This window comes from Castor canadensis, chromosome 10 (genome assembly GCF_047511655.1).
Source record: "Castor canadensis chromosome 10, mCasCan1.hap1v2, whole genome shotgun sequence".
In the NCBI taxonomy this organism is placed as follows: domain Eukaryota; kingdom Metazoa; phylum Chordata; class Mammalia; order Rodentia; family Castoridae; genus Castor; species Castor canadensis.
The window spans coordinates 83,350,283-83,363,876 of NC_133395.1; the positions used below are offsets into that span (position 1 = coordinate 83,350,283).

The 13,594-nt window shown below is 40.5% G+C and overlaps 1 protein-coding gene across 7 annotated transcripts in view; it reads left to right on the plus strand.

Moving 5' to 3' along the window:
• Positions 1-13,594, plus strand: part of Eef1akmt1 (EEF1A lysine methyltransferase 1) — a 27,488-nt gene continuing 13,894 nt past the window's right edge. For 2 of the 7 annotated variants that reach the window (XM_074043715.1, XM_074043719.1), the window contains exons 1-2: positions 1-95; positions 11,883-12,045. In XM_074043715.1, coding sequence (XP_073899816.1) covers positions 11,902-12,045 — 144 coding nt within the window. In that variant the 5' untranslated portion in view covers positions 1-95; positions 11,883-11,901. The other 5 variants (XM_020167659.2, XM_074043716.1, XM_074043717.1 and 2 more) reach the window with 5 other exon arrangements.

A 13,594-nucleotide genomic window follows, 5' to 3' on the forward strand; every position in this document is an offset into this window, starting at 1 on the left:
CAGCGTGGCCGCGCGTGGTGCGTGTGCGCCTGCGCGAGGGCGGCTCAGTCCCACCCCGCCGCGCACGGCTCGCCGGGAGAGTGCGCACGCGTATGGTGAGTGGGCCGCGCGGACGAGGGGACGTAGGTTCGATGATGGATTTTGAGTTCGTTTTCATCTTGTGTAGGGTGGAGTAGTGTGAGGGACGAGGCGGGCGGGATGGAGCCACTTCGAGAGAGGTGCCTGCTTTGCTTCTTCGGCGGACCCTGGCGCCGGGAGGGGGCCTGTGCTGAGGAAAAGCTGCCCCGTTTGGGGGGGCGGGGCGCGGCGCTTTCTGCTCAGACTTGACCCTTGACCCTGGCGTTCCAGGAATGCAGTGTGTGGATAGCAGGCGTCCGCTTGCTGCCCCTCGATGGTGGCCGCTCCTTACTTGTTCGCCGGGGCCTGTCGAGGCCGACGGGTCCCAGGCAAGCGTGGGAGCGCGGGGTAGGTGGGCGTGGTCACTCGGTCTTGCACACGGCCTGATGGCCTCCATGGTGGCATGGGGCAGGCTGGTTCTTGCCAGCGGCAGGAGCCACGTGCACGGCCGAAGTCCTCCGCCGCGGGCTGTGACCGTGTCACGTCGGGTGCACGTCATAGCTCACCCAGTTGAATGCGTGAAAGTCAAAAAGGTACTCGGAAATGTTAGTAAGTTCCAGGCAAGGGAGCTACATACGCAAAATGAAAATGGAAGGTTTGGGCCTTTTTCTGGAAGCAAGTTGGAGTAAGGAGAGAATTATGCATGAGTAGATAAAAATCAGAGAACTCCTAGGCAATTTTTACTCTATTCACAGACAGAGCCTCAGGGCTAGTCCAGGCAGCCTCCCCCTGCCCTTTACTGAGGAGTCCGTGATAGATGTTAGGTTAATGCTTTTTCTTCTGGATCACACTGGCTTGATCTAAGTTTCTTGCAGAAGGCAGTATGGCACTGTCGAATTCTACAGTAATGCATGGAAACTGAAATTTTACACCAATAGAAGCCAACCACAGCCCTTTAGGATCCTGTTGATGCTCTTATTAATGTGGCCACACTTGGCTCATTCTGTTCCATCTTTCTGTAAACCTCATCAATCTCCCCTCTTGTCTCAGGCTAAGTTAAAATGTCACCTATGGGGCTAGGGACATGGCTCTGAGTTCAAACTCCAGCATCACTCTCCCCTACCCCCCAAAAAAGTCACCTGCTCTTCACTGTGACCCCGTGGTACTGAACAGTGCTCCTGTAATCGAGGTCTCACCACATCAGGATTATTTCTTTGTGTCTCTAAAATGAAGTTGCTCAACCTCAACACTGTGGACAAGGCAGACTGGACAGTTCTTTGTCATGAAGGGCTGTCCTGTGAATTATTTACAGGACTCTGGTTACTGGGTAGTAACCAGTGGGTAGAGCACCCATTATGCCAACCAAAAATGATTACAGACATTACCAAATAGTTCCCTGAGTCGAAAGATGGTTCCTGGTTCTCCCATAAGAACCACTGGAGCAACATAAGAGCCAACATCAGTTTAATAAAAATACAACCACAGGACTTCCCAACTCTTTTTGGACTTGAAAATGTCTTACAGCAATTTTGTAAACCAACTTAGAAATTATAAAAATAGCGATACAAAACAGCCACTCGTGGTGATACATATGTAATCCCAGCACTTGGTAGGCTGAGGAAGGAGAATCAGACTAGCCTGGGCCATCTAGCAAGACCCTGTCTTGAAAAACCAAGAGGCCAGCCATGATTCAAATTTTGAGGTTAGCCTGAGCAAAAAGTTAGTGAGGCCCCATCTCAATAAGCCCTGTGTGGTGGTAGAAGACCTTATGTAGGAGGATCATTGAGGCCAGCCCTGCAAGATAGTACCTGAAAAATAACTAAAGCAAAAAGAGGGAGGGCATGGCTCAAGTGGTAGAGCACCTGCCTAGCAAGCAGGAGGCCCTAAGTTTACACACCAGTAACTGCCAAAAGAAAAAAAAAAAAAAAAGATAAAGTAGTGACTAAGTTTTTAAAGTATATTAATAATAGGCTTGATTTCATCTTTGATGGTGTTTTGTAAACAAATTTCAATTTTATACTCCTTTGAACAACTGGTACACTTTTGAACTCACTTTAATAATATAGGAAACAAGCCAGGCATGGTGACCTATGCCAACAAACCAAGCACTAGGAAGGCTGAGGGAAGAGGACAATGGGTCCAGCCTGGGCTACATAACTAGAACCTGTCTGAAAAAAACAAAATAAGAAACAGTCTGTGATTGCTAAAATTACAACTTCCTACACTCTCCCTGTGTTCTTCCATTGATTTTATTATCATCTATCATATACTTCATTTATTTTGTTTCTAGTTTCTGCCTCACTTGAATTTAAGCTCCATGTTTTGAGTCCATCACTAAGAGCAGTGCCTAGTAGAGGTAGTGCCTTGATAAGTGACTATCAAAGGAATGGATCTGATATAGCTATAAACTTTTATTTTAGAACCAAATTCACATCAATTACAGATTGAAATTTAATGAACTTTTACACATATTTAAATAAGCCATTTTCTTAACCTGCTCTTGGGGTTTTGGTTTTGCACTCAAATCCAACTGGTTTCTTTTTTATGTTTTCTTCCCTTTTTTATTAGTTATACAAAATAATGATTTCAGTATGACATTTTCATGTATATAAGGTATTTTGATCATATTTACCTATTACCCTCTCGCCTCCCTTTCATGTTTTATTTCTAAATGACTAGCAAGTTTCAGGCTGCTATTTCAAAGCCCATCTCCAGAGATATAGCTGTGGCAAATGTTTAGTACTAATAGTTGAAATATTTCTGTTTATATGAAGGATACAACACACACATGTGTGTCTCTGTGTATATGTGGACACACACACTGCTTTCCCTTTGGCTCTTGTAAGACACTGTCATGGTGCAGCTTTGATCAGGAACTGGTTGTACCTTCAACTCTGTGCCAGGAAACAGTGGATTTTAATAGTCACCTGATTCTGTCCCTGAATGAAGGAACTCTCAGTTTTGAAATACCAAATTGAAAATCCTCAGTGGTTTGCAGACCAGTTTTGCCATGTTTTCTCAGTCTTTCTTACTTCAGCATGTTCAGGTGAATCTTTGGACAGCTCCTGATGTGCTTGTCTGAAAATGTGATCTTTGTGCTTATTTCAGTAAACTAAAACTGCTCATTTCAAGCATTCTTACTGTTCCTTGATGGGACTTCTACAGACTCTCCCTCCTTGAGTTGCCCAAAGGGGTTTTTTGTTTGTTTGTTTGTTAGCGGTACTGGAGCTTGAACTCAGGGCCTCATCTTGAGCCACTCCATGCCTTTTTTGTGATTTTTTTTTTTTTTTTTTTGAGATGGGGTCCACGAACTATTTCCCCACTGGCTTCTAACCACGCTCCTCCTGATCTCTGCTTCCTGAGTAGCTAGGTTACAGGCGTGAGCCACTGTTTGCCTTGTCCAAAGTTATTTTAGTTCTAGATGTAGATAATCTGGCTGGCAGTGTCGCACATTGGTAGAGTACATGCTTAGTATTCTTAAGGCCCCGATTTCATTTACAGCACCAAAAAAGTTACATAATTTGTCTCATGATTCATATAAAACCAAACACTCTCAAACATTAAAATTCAAATGAACAGTTTATTGCGAAGATTGTTCAGTTCTGAGTTAGTAGATAGTTATTTTGAGATTAGTATTCCTAATTACCTTGAACTGTGTACTGAATCTGTTCTTTTACCACACACATTCTGCCACGAATGCCTTTTCTCCTTTCTTTGCTAAACAAGAAGTGTAGTGTTCCACTCCAGAAATGTAGAGCACTATATCATGTTTGGTGGTTAGACATTTTGATTGTTAGTTTTTGCTGTTTCTCATTTCTACTTGGAGCATCTTTTATGTGTCTGTTCATGTGAATTATAGGAGTTTCATATGCCTCTATACAGAATTGCTGAGCTGAAGGTTGTGGGGTTAGTGTGAAAACGTGTGTATCAGCTTCCATTTCAGCCAGCAGAGAGGCAATTTCCATTGCTTCAAATCTTCAAAAGCATCTAGCATTCTCAGTCTTCAATTTTAGTGAATGTAGTAGGTGTGCAGTAATCTCTCATTACAATTCACACTCCCAGGTAACTAAGATTAAGTGCCTTTTCACATGGTTACCAACGATTTGTGCATCATGTCTTTTGAAATTCTACTGAAATATTTTGGCCATTTGTCTTTGGACAGTAGAATTCTAAAAATGAAAAAGAAGTTCAAGTAATGTACAGGAAGCCTCGGAAATGAAATGAATGAAAACTGGAAGAAACGGGAAACAGCAAATAATAGCATACATAATAACATTAAGGGCTAAAACACCAATTGAAAAACAAAGCTTAGAATGGATTTCTTTCCACAAAATATATTTAATAAACTTGTAATATAAATAAGCTATAGATGCATTTAATAAGTTTGTATAAAATCAAACACAGCATTTTACCAGTAGTTTGGACTCATTTATATTTAACTGGGAGTGCTTTGTGTTTTGGACAACTGCCTAAACTGAAATTGTATTTACAATTTACAACACATGTAGGTATAACTGAAATGCTCTGAAACTCACAGAAGTCTAGAGATTTACAGGCTAGAACTATCATAACTATGTCAAATGTTCTGTTTGTGAACAACGGAAAAATGGGAGAGAAATGTATGGTTTTAAAGTTTTGTGGCAAACACTTCTCTAAGATACAAAGACACTGTGAAATTGATTTAATGTCAGGATTTCTTAATCCTTGATTGTCATTTTTGGCAGCGTAACCCAATGTGTCAGAAGGCAGTGTGCTATGCAGCTGGGACCCTTACACTGTCACACAAGAGTCTGCTAAATGCAGAAGGAGCCCTGATTGGAAGTAAGGAAGTGATATTAGCTCCCAATGACACCCCCCCCCAAAAAGACATTAAAAAGGACATCAATGGAAATGCGATCAATGATGCAGAAATGAATTCCTTGAAAAGATCAATGAAATTGACAAACTGCTAATGGTACTTTAAAAAAAGAAAAAATAAAGCCAGGCATAGTGGCACATGCTTGTATCCCAGCACTCAGGAGGCTGAGAAAGCAGGAACACGAATTTGAGACCAGCCTGGACTACTCAGTGAGACTCTGTCTCAAAAAACAAGGTCTGGGATGTAGCTTACTCATAGGATGCTTTGCTAGGTTACGCAGAGCCCTGTGTCCCATCTCCAGCACTGCAAGAAAAAAAAAATAGGTTACTTACATTAAGAATAAAGTTGGATATTGCTACAGGTTCTAAAGACATTAAAAATACAATAGCAATACCACAATCACCTCTATACACAAAAATTTAACAACTAGATGATCTGGACCAGTTCTTCAAAACCACCAATATTCACCGAATATGAAATAGATATTGTGAAGACTCCTACAAATATTAACGAAATTAAATTTTTAGTTAAAGACCGCTCATAAAAAAGACTTTCAGGCTTGAAAGTTTCATTTTTCTGTCATAGTGGCCCTAACAAAATATCATGAAGGCAAATGACTCAAGCAGCAGCCATTTATTTCTTACAATTTTGGTGACTGGGCAGTCCCAAGATCAAGATACACTGATGAGGGCTTTCTTCCTGTCTCGTTTCTGGCTGCCTACTCATTGTATCCTGTACCTGATAGGAAACCAGCTCTGGTGTCTTCTTCTTACAAGGGCATGTATTGGACAGTTTTCTGTTACCATAGCAAAATAGCCAAGATAATCAACTTAAAAGGAGGAAATCTTTATTTTGGCTCACAGTTTGAGAGATTTCAGTGCATGATTGCTTTTGGGCCTATGGTGATTCAAAACCTCATAGTCGGGAATGTATGGTGGAGCAAGCTGCTCACCATGTGGAAGCTGGGAAGTGAAAGAAATGAAGAGGAGGCTTTGGGATCCCAATGTCTCCTTTGAGGATACACCTCCAGTGACCTAACTTCCTTCCACTAGGCCCTACTCTTATAGGTACCTTTACCTCCTAATAGCTAGGGACCACACCTTTAACACATGGATCTTTGAGTTACATTCCAAATCCAAACTATCTCAGGGCACCCTATTATATTAAAGCTCCATAAGACCTCATGTAATTTTTATCACCCTCTCGCAGGCTGTAGCTCCGAATACAATTACATTGGGGGTTAGAACTTCAGTGTATGAATTCAAGAAGGGGGAAACATTTGGGCCTGTAGCAAATGCTTTCACTGAGAAATTGTACCTAATGACTGAAGAGTTAACACTGATTCTGCAGTCTCCTCCAGAAACTATAAGGGACGAGACATTTCTACCTCATTAAGTGAGACAAAGATTACTGTGGTACCAAAACCAGAAAAGAGAGTAAAGACAGAAAACTATAGACCAGTATGTCTCCTTAACATAGGTATATAAATCCTCAACAAAATACTACTAAGTAAAATCCAGCAATATTATTAAAAGAATAATGTAAGTATATAAGTCTCAAGTGAGACTTATTCTAGGAATACAGGCTGGTGTGCTACTAGAAAATCAATTTTATTTATCATATTAGGCTAAAAAGTCACATCATTAAATTTGTGTGTAAAAGGCATTTGAAAATACAGTACCATTTATGATCAAATTTAGCAAACTTCTTTTTAAAGGAGGGTTTCTTCAAGTTGATATAAAGTGCTTCTACAAAAAACCTACAACCAACATCATAGTCAATGATGAAAGATTAAATCCTTTTCTCCGTAAAATCATTCACAAGCCTAGCATACTTGTTCTCACTACCCTTACTTTGGTTCTGGAGTAGCCAGTGCAATAAGGCAAGGCAAGGTGAGGAAATCAATAAATTTAAATAGGCACGCAGATTGGAGTTTACTGAGACATGATTTCTTTAGTATAAAATCCACAAAAATCTATAAAGAAACCACTAGAGCTAATGTAATGTAATGTAGTTGTAGGAGACATTGAAACACAACAATCAATAGTATTTCTTTTTGCAGCATGGGGTTTGAACTCAGGCCCTCATGCTTGCTAGGCAGGCACTCTTAGCACTTGAGCTACTCCACCAGCCCTTTTTTTGTGATGGGTAGTTTCAAGATAGGGAAACTAAAGGACTATTTGCCTGGGCTGGCTTCAGACCTTAATCCTTCTGATCTCTGCATCCTGAGTAGCTAGGATTACAGGCGGAGCCACCGAGCACCCAGCAGTAGTATTTCTAAATACAACATTGAAACAAATTTAAAATGTGGTCATTCACAGTTACTAACAAAACATGTACAGGGCCACTGTTTTGAATATATGAAAGAATGATGAAGTAAATCAAGAAAGACCTAAATAAATGAAGATATATACCATATAGTAAAGATGTCATTTTTTTCCAAAATCCTTACACAGGTTTAGCATAATTCCTATCTATTCCCAGGAAGATATTTTTGAAGTTAGAAGTGAGTTTATTATATACTTTATACAGAAAAGCAAAGGAAGCAGATCAAAACAGTTTTGAATAAGAAAAATAAAATGTAAAGAATCATGGAACCAGATTTTAAGACATAACCATTGACTATAATAAAAACTTGCTTTCAGAGAAGTAGACATCAACATCAGTGGATCAGAATAGAGAACCAGAAATGGACTCACACATATATGCCTACCCAGTTTTTTTTCTTGTGATTATAGGGATTGAACTCAGGGCATCACACATGCTAGGCAAGTACTTGAGATACTGTCCTAGTCCTTTTGTTTGCATTTTGCTTTTTGTTTTTCTTTAGTTTTTTGAGACAGGGTCTTGCTATATGCAACCTATGTTGTCCTCAATCTGGCTATCCTCCTGTCTCAGCCTCCCAAGAGCTGGGATTATAGTAGGTGCACCACACCCAGCTCTGTATTTTGTTTTTGAGAAAGTCCTGCTACTAACTTTGCCCAGGCTGGCCTTGATCTTGAGATCACTCCCAAGTAGCTGAGATTATAGGTATACTGATTTTTGACAAAGGGGAAAATGTAATTTCAAAAATAACCTTCCCAGCGAATGATGGTTTAGCAATTGGATATGCACAAATGGAAAAAAAAAAGAATCTGACCTACAACTCACAATTTTATATGGAAATTGAATGGATCATAGGTTTAAACTTAAAAAGGTAAAACTCTAAAATTTTGTTGGTTTTTTTTTGGTGGTACTGGGCCTTTGAACTCGGGACCTTATGCTCTACCACCTGAGCCATACCTCCAGTCCTTTTTTCTTTTAATTATCTTTCAGCAGGCCTGCAGCACGATCCTTCTAGCTACAGCCTCCTGAGTAGTTGAGATCACAGTCACATGCTGCCAACCCCCAGCTTATTTGTTGCCTGGGCTGCCCTCAAACCATTATCCTCCTGATCTCCACCTTCCAAGTAGCTGGAGTGACAGGTGTGAGCCACCTCACCTGGCCTTTTTGTTTATTTTTATTTATTTATTTATTTATTTTGCGGTACTGGGGCTTGAACTCAGGGCCTACACCTTGAACCACTCCGCCAGCCCTTTTTGTGATGGGTATTTTCGAGATAGGGTTTGAGAAGCTCTTTGTCTGGGCTGGCTTTGACCCTTGATCCTCTTGCCTCAGACTCCTTTGTGGTGGGATCACAGGCACCAAGATATCTCAAAACAACAGTAAAAAAGACCTAAACACTCCAGACTCCAGACATGAGCAAAAGACATGAGCAGACATTCAGCCAGAGTAAAAATGCATGGCAAATTATGCATATAAAAACATGCTCAACATTGGTAAGTATTCAGGAAATGGGAATTAAACATACCTGTTGAAACAGTTCACATGAGTAGCAAAGCCAGGCAAGGAATTAAAGGAACCGGATCTAATATCCACACAAGTTTCCTCTATAATTAGCATAGAATTTGGTGCACTTGTCACATTACCAAGGCAACGGTGGCATGTGATTCTTACTAACCAAAGTCAGAACTGCACCCCTCTCTGCTCAGGACTCCATCCAGGTACCATGTTACAGTTACTTGTCATGTCTCCCTAGGCTTCCCTTGGCTACAACAGTTCTTCAGACTGTTCTTGCTTTTGATGACTTGACTCTTTTCTTTTTTTTGACCTGACCATTAATTATAAGTACTGGACAGATATTTTGTAGAATGTCTCAATTAAGATTTTCCTAATGTCTTTCATATGGTTAACTGGGGTTCTGGTTTTTTGAGAGGAAGGATGTGGAAGTGAGGTGACATCCTCATCATGACATAGGGTGCATTTGATCAACATGTTGTAGCACTGCTGCTTTTGCCTTTGATGTGGATGAGGGGAATGTTTCCTTAGGATTTTTCCTGTGAATAGTGATCCCCAGGAATCGGGGCCTTCCTCTTTCTAGTCTTTATGCTCTTCCCTATGTCTAGAAACACTACAACGATGGTGAATTAAGTATGATAGTAGTTTTACAGGTTTTGGATAAATGCCCTTTTTCAGATTGAAGAAGTTCTCTTCTATAACTTGTTTTGAAATAGAGGGACACTCATAGGAGCAAGAAATGATAGGACCACACACTTGCTAGGACAGCACTCTACCATTTGTGCCACTTTTTGAAGCCCTTTTTGCAGTGGTTTTTTTTGGTTGTTTTGTTTGCAGTGCTGAGGCTTGAACTCGGCCTTCACCTTGAGCCACCCCACCAGCCCTATTTTTGTGAAGCGTTTTTGAAGATAAGGTCTCACAGAGCTGTTTGCCTGGGCTGGCTTCAAACTACAATCCTCCTATCTCTGCCTCCTGAGTGGCTAGAATTACAGGCATGATCCACCGGTGCCCAGCATTGCAGTGGTTATTTTTGAGATAGGGTCTCTCGCTTTATGCCTTGGTGACCTGGACCACAGTCCTCCTATTTCTGAATAGCTGAGATGACAGGTGCATGCCACCAGGCCCAGCCATTGGTTGATATGGGGTCTTGTGAACTTTTTGCCCAAGCTACCCTCAAACTGCAATGCTCCTGATCTCTGCCTTCCAAGGAGCTAGGATTGCAGTTGGCCCCATCATTTCTTTAACTGTTCTATAGAATTCAGTGAATCTTAGAATGGATGTTTTTATTTGGGGAGATTTTTTTGGAACAAAATTCCATCTATGGCTGTTTGTGATGGCACATACCTGTAATCTCAGCATTTGGAAGGCTGAGGCAGACAGGTCAAAGGTCCAGGCCAGCCTGGGCTACATAGGGTGACCCTGTCTCAAAAAAATAAAAAAAAATCTACCTTTGATAAGTAGAGAATCATATGCCTTCTTAAATGACCTGGTTTGGTTTTCCTGTTTCTGAATTTGGTATAAATCAAATCATATAGTATGTTTTCAAATCATATAGTGACTGTTTTGCACTACTTCTTGCTAGAGGACAAACTGCTTGCTCATAAAAGGCTTATTTCTATTTCTAGTATTATTATTATTTCTATTTGTGAGACCAGGTGTTTATTAGCCTGTTTTATACAGACAAGTCTTTGATGAAGGAATGAATCAACAGTCATTTGTACTAGATGAAAATACCCTCTGTTGTCAGCAGTTGGCATATACAAGGTTTTTGTTTTATGATTTTACATGGAACGACTAGCTCTTTAATTTTGAAAAGGAACAAAAGCAGCATGTAGCAGACATTTCTCACCTTAAATCGCTGCCGAACACCTTCGTAACTCTTTTTAAGCCTGCAGTGAGCCCTTGCAGTGAGGGCTGAGGCACCTGCCCTGGTTGGCACCCATACAAGCCTTCCAGTTTGATGAAAGCAGCAGTAGGAAACCTCGAATGACCTTTGCTGATTTCCAACAGATCACTTACTGTTAAGCTTAGATGTGGTATTCTAAAAAACTTATGGAAAGCTGTATTTTGTTCCTTGATAACTTCTGGTTTAGAGATGTGTTTGGTACCTGTGTAGTGAGAAATGTGACTTCCCTAAAGAGAGGTCTTTGTCCCGGCTCCTGGTAACCTGTAAACGCATGGAATTGCCCAAGTGATAGAAGCATCTTTGTTACTCCTGGGAGTCCTTCAGCACAGCTGTGGGAGGGCAGAACTGGACCTGGCTTCAGATGAACAGTTATTCCATCAGTCATATCTGGAGAATGAAATGTCAGTAAAAACTCTGGGGAGCTTCCTAGCTGAGCAGTACTCTATGCACATCATCACACATGGATGCCAGGAGGGTGATAGAAGATTCAGTTTGGAGCCTCATAATCTCTTCCCTACGTCTCGTGCTTTGGCTGATTGTGATTTGTCTTTTCCTTGTAATTAGTGTAACTGAGAATAACTGCTTTCAGTGAAGTTTGGTGTTTGTGGCAAATTATGTGTGTGGTTTTGGGACTCTCTTGTGCTTAACAGTTGTCAGGATGCTGGGAAGACTTGGCCAGCTGGAGGACTGGGCCTATAAGTCATAGTGTGGCAGTGTAGAATCCCAAAAAGAGGTCACTGAACTTGGCCATCACTTTCTACAAAAACACCTTCTTTTTCTTTCTCCCTCTGTTTTACTCTTTCTTCTCTTTCTCCTTATTATCCCTTTTATTTTGCCCATCTCTTTCTACACTTTTCTGAGTTGGTCTTTTACATGCACAGGTGACACTCATAGACCTTAATTCATCTAAACAGTGCCATTCAAGCATACAAAGGTCTCTGACTAGAAAACCTACTGTGAAATGTCCGCCTGTGGCCGTTGCATGCCAGAAGTGAAATGTCTTTAGACATTTGTGGTAAGTAGTTCCTCATGCAGGGAATCATAAAAAAGTGAAAGTGACCTTCGTGAAAGCTGAACACAGAAAAGCCTGCATTTGTTGAACAGTAGTTCAGAAGAAGCCCCTTGTAGGTATTGGATCCCAGAAATTTTAAATACATATGTTTCCTGTATAAAACTGAGTCCTTGCTATAAGCTCAAGCTTATTTGTTACTCCTTCATCTACAGGGTGTAGACAGTTGGTGAAATGAGTGACGCAGGAGACGATGATATCCCCCAGCTTTCTTCCCACACCCTAGCAGCTCTACAGGAATTTTATGCTGAGCAGAACCAACACACTGACCCATGTGGGGAGGATAAATATAACATTGGAATAATAGAAGAGAACTGGGTAAGCAAATGCAGCACACTTCTGTTGGGAAATACTGCATGGAGCCTATTCTGTGTTGAGTCCAGGGTTAGTTTGCGTCCTTCTCTAATACCAGAGTCTCTATCACCTGTCACTCAGGAGCTGATAACTCCACAGGGCTCGAGGGCAGAGCACAGCCTGTGAACACCGTGGACAGTTTAAGCACAGAAGATCCTCCTGGTTCTGACAGTCAGGCTGGCTGGTGATCAAAGGAGCAGGCTTTTCAGATAGGGGGACTATATTTCATTGTCTCCCACATAAATGAATGCTTTGTTCTTGGACACAGACACATTCAGTTGGTTTTCATGGAGTCCAGCAATCCTGGTGGAAAGAGAAAAGTACATAATTTCAGTAAATAAGCATGTAGTGAAAAAATTGACGATAGTGAGTTTTTAAGCTGTTAATAATTTCTAGCATATATTACATATTTTAATTTTATAGTCCAAATAAAAGTAGGAATTAAAGAAGAAAAAGAGTTCAGGGAAACCCATACCGTGAGTTTTTTGAAGAACACAGTTGGGAAACAGACAAGGCTTGAAATTGTCTGTGATGACCCCTCAGTGACAGGCCTGTGTTGCTCTGTCACTTTGCAAGTAGAAGAAAGCTTTGTGTGCTTTCTTTTATGTGTGCTTTCTTTTGCACTCTTTTATATTTTTGTGTCCAGTTTGAGTTGCTAATATCTAACCTTATCCTGTTTGTTCTGTTTAAAACTATGATAAATTTTTTTTTCCATTTACTTCACATATTCTACCTACTCTAGCCTCTTTCTCATGATTTTCCTCTTTATGTACTTCTACCCTCTTCACTTGATGCTTCTGCAGATAAGAAATGTGAGAAACTTGAAGTCTTGCTTTATTCCAGAGGTGTCTTATCTTTTTTCCTTCTGATTAAATATTTAGAATACTATGTACTCTTTTTTTTATTCTAAAAATAACCTGTGGCTGTTGTAGAAAATACATAAAAACATGAACAAAGCCAAAAATCAGTCCTAATCCCACTACTTACTTTTTTAATCTGAATGCTTTCATTTAGTATAGTTGTTGATAAAATTGAGGAAATACCCCAGGAAATAGAAAAAAATAGCAACCATATGAAGAAAACATACGAAAGACAATATTAGAAAACTAGAGGATAAATGTATGGAAGCTTACTATCCAACTAATAGGAATTCTAGAAAAACAGAAAAAGAAACAAAGGGAAAGAAACCCTCAAAGGACAACATTGGAACCCTCCCAGAACTAAAGACTCTCACTAAGACACAGTTGTAGTGCTTGTGAGAGTTAGGATCTGGGTAGCACAGAAGATCTTAGAACCTTCCAGAGGAAGATTCACCTTGCCATCTATAAGGTTTCAGGACTAGAGGCACATTATACTTCTAATAGCTCTGTTAGTATCAAGAAATCTTAAAAATACCTTCAACATTTGGAGTGAAAATTTTATTCAGTGGTCAAGTGTGAGGACAAAATAAAAACATTTTAGACATGGCAACTCATGACAACGCCTCCTAAGCAAGCAAAGAAAGGAAGATGTG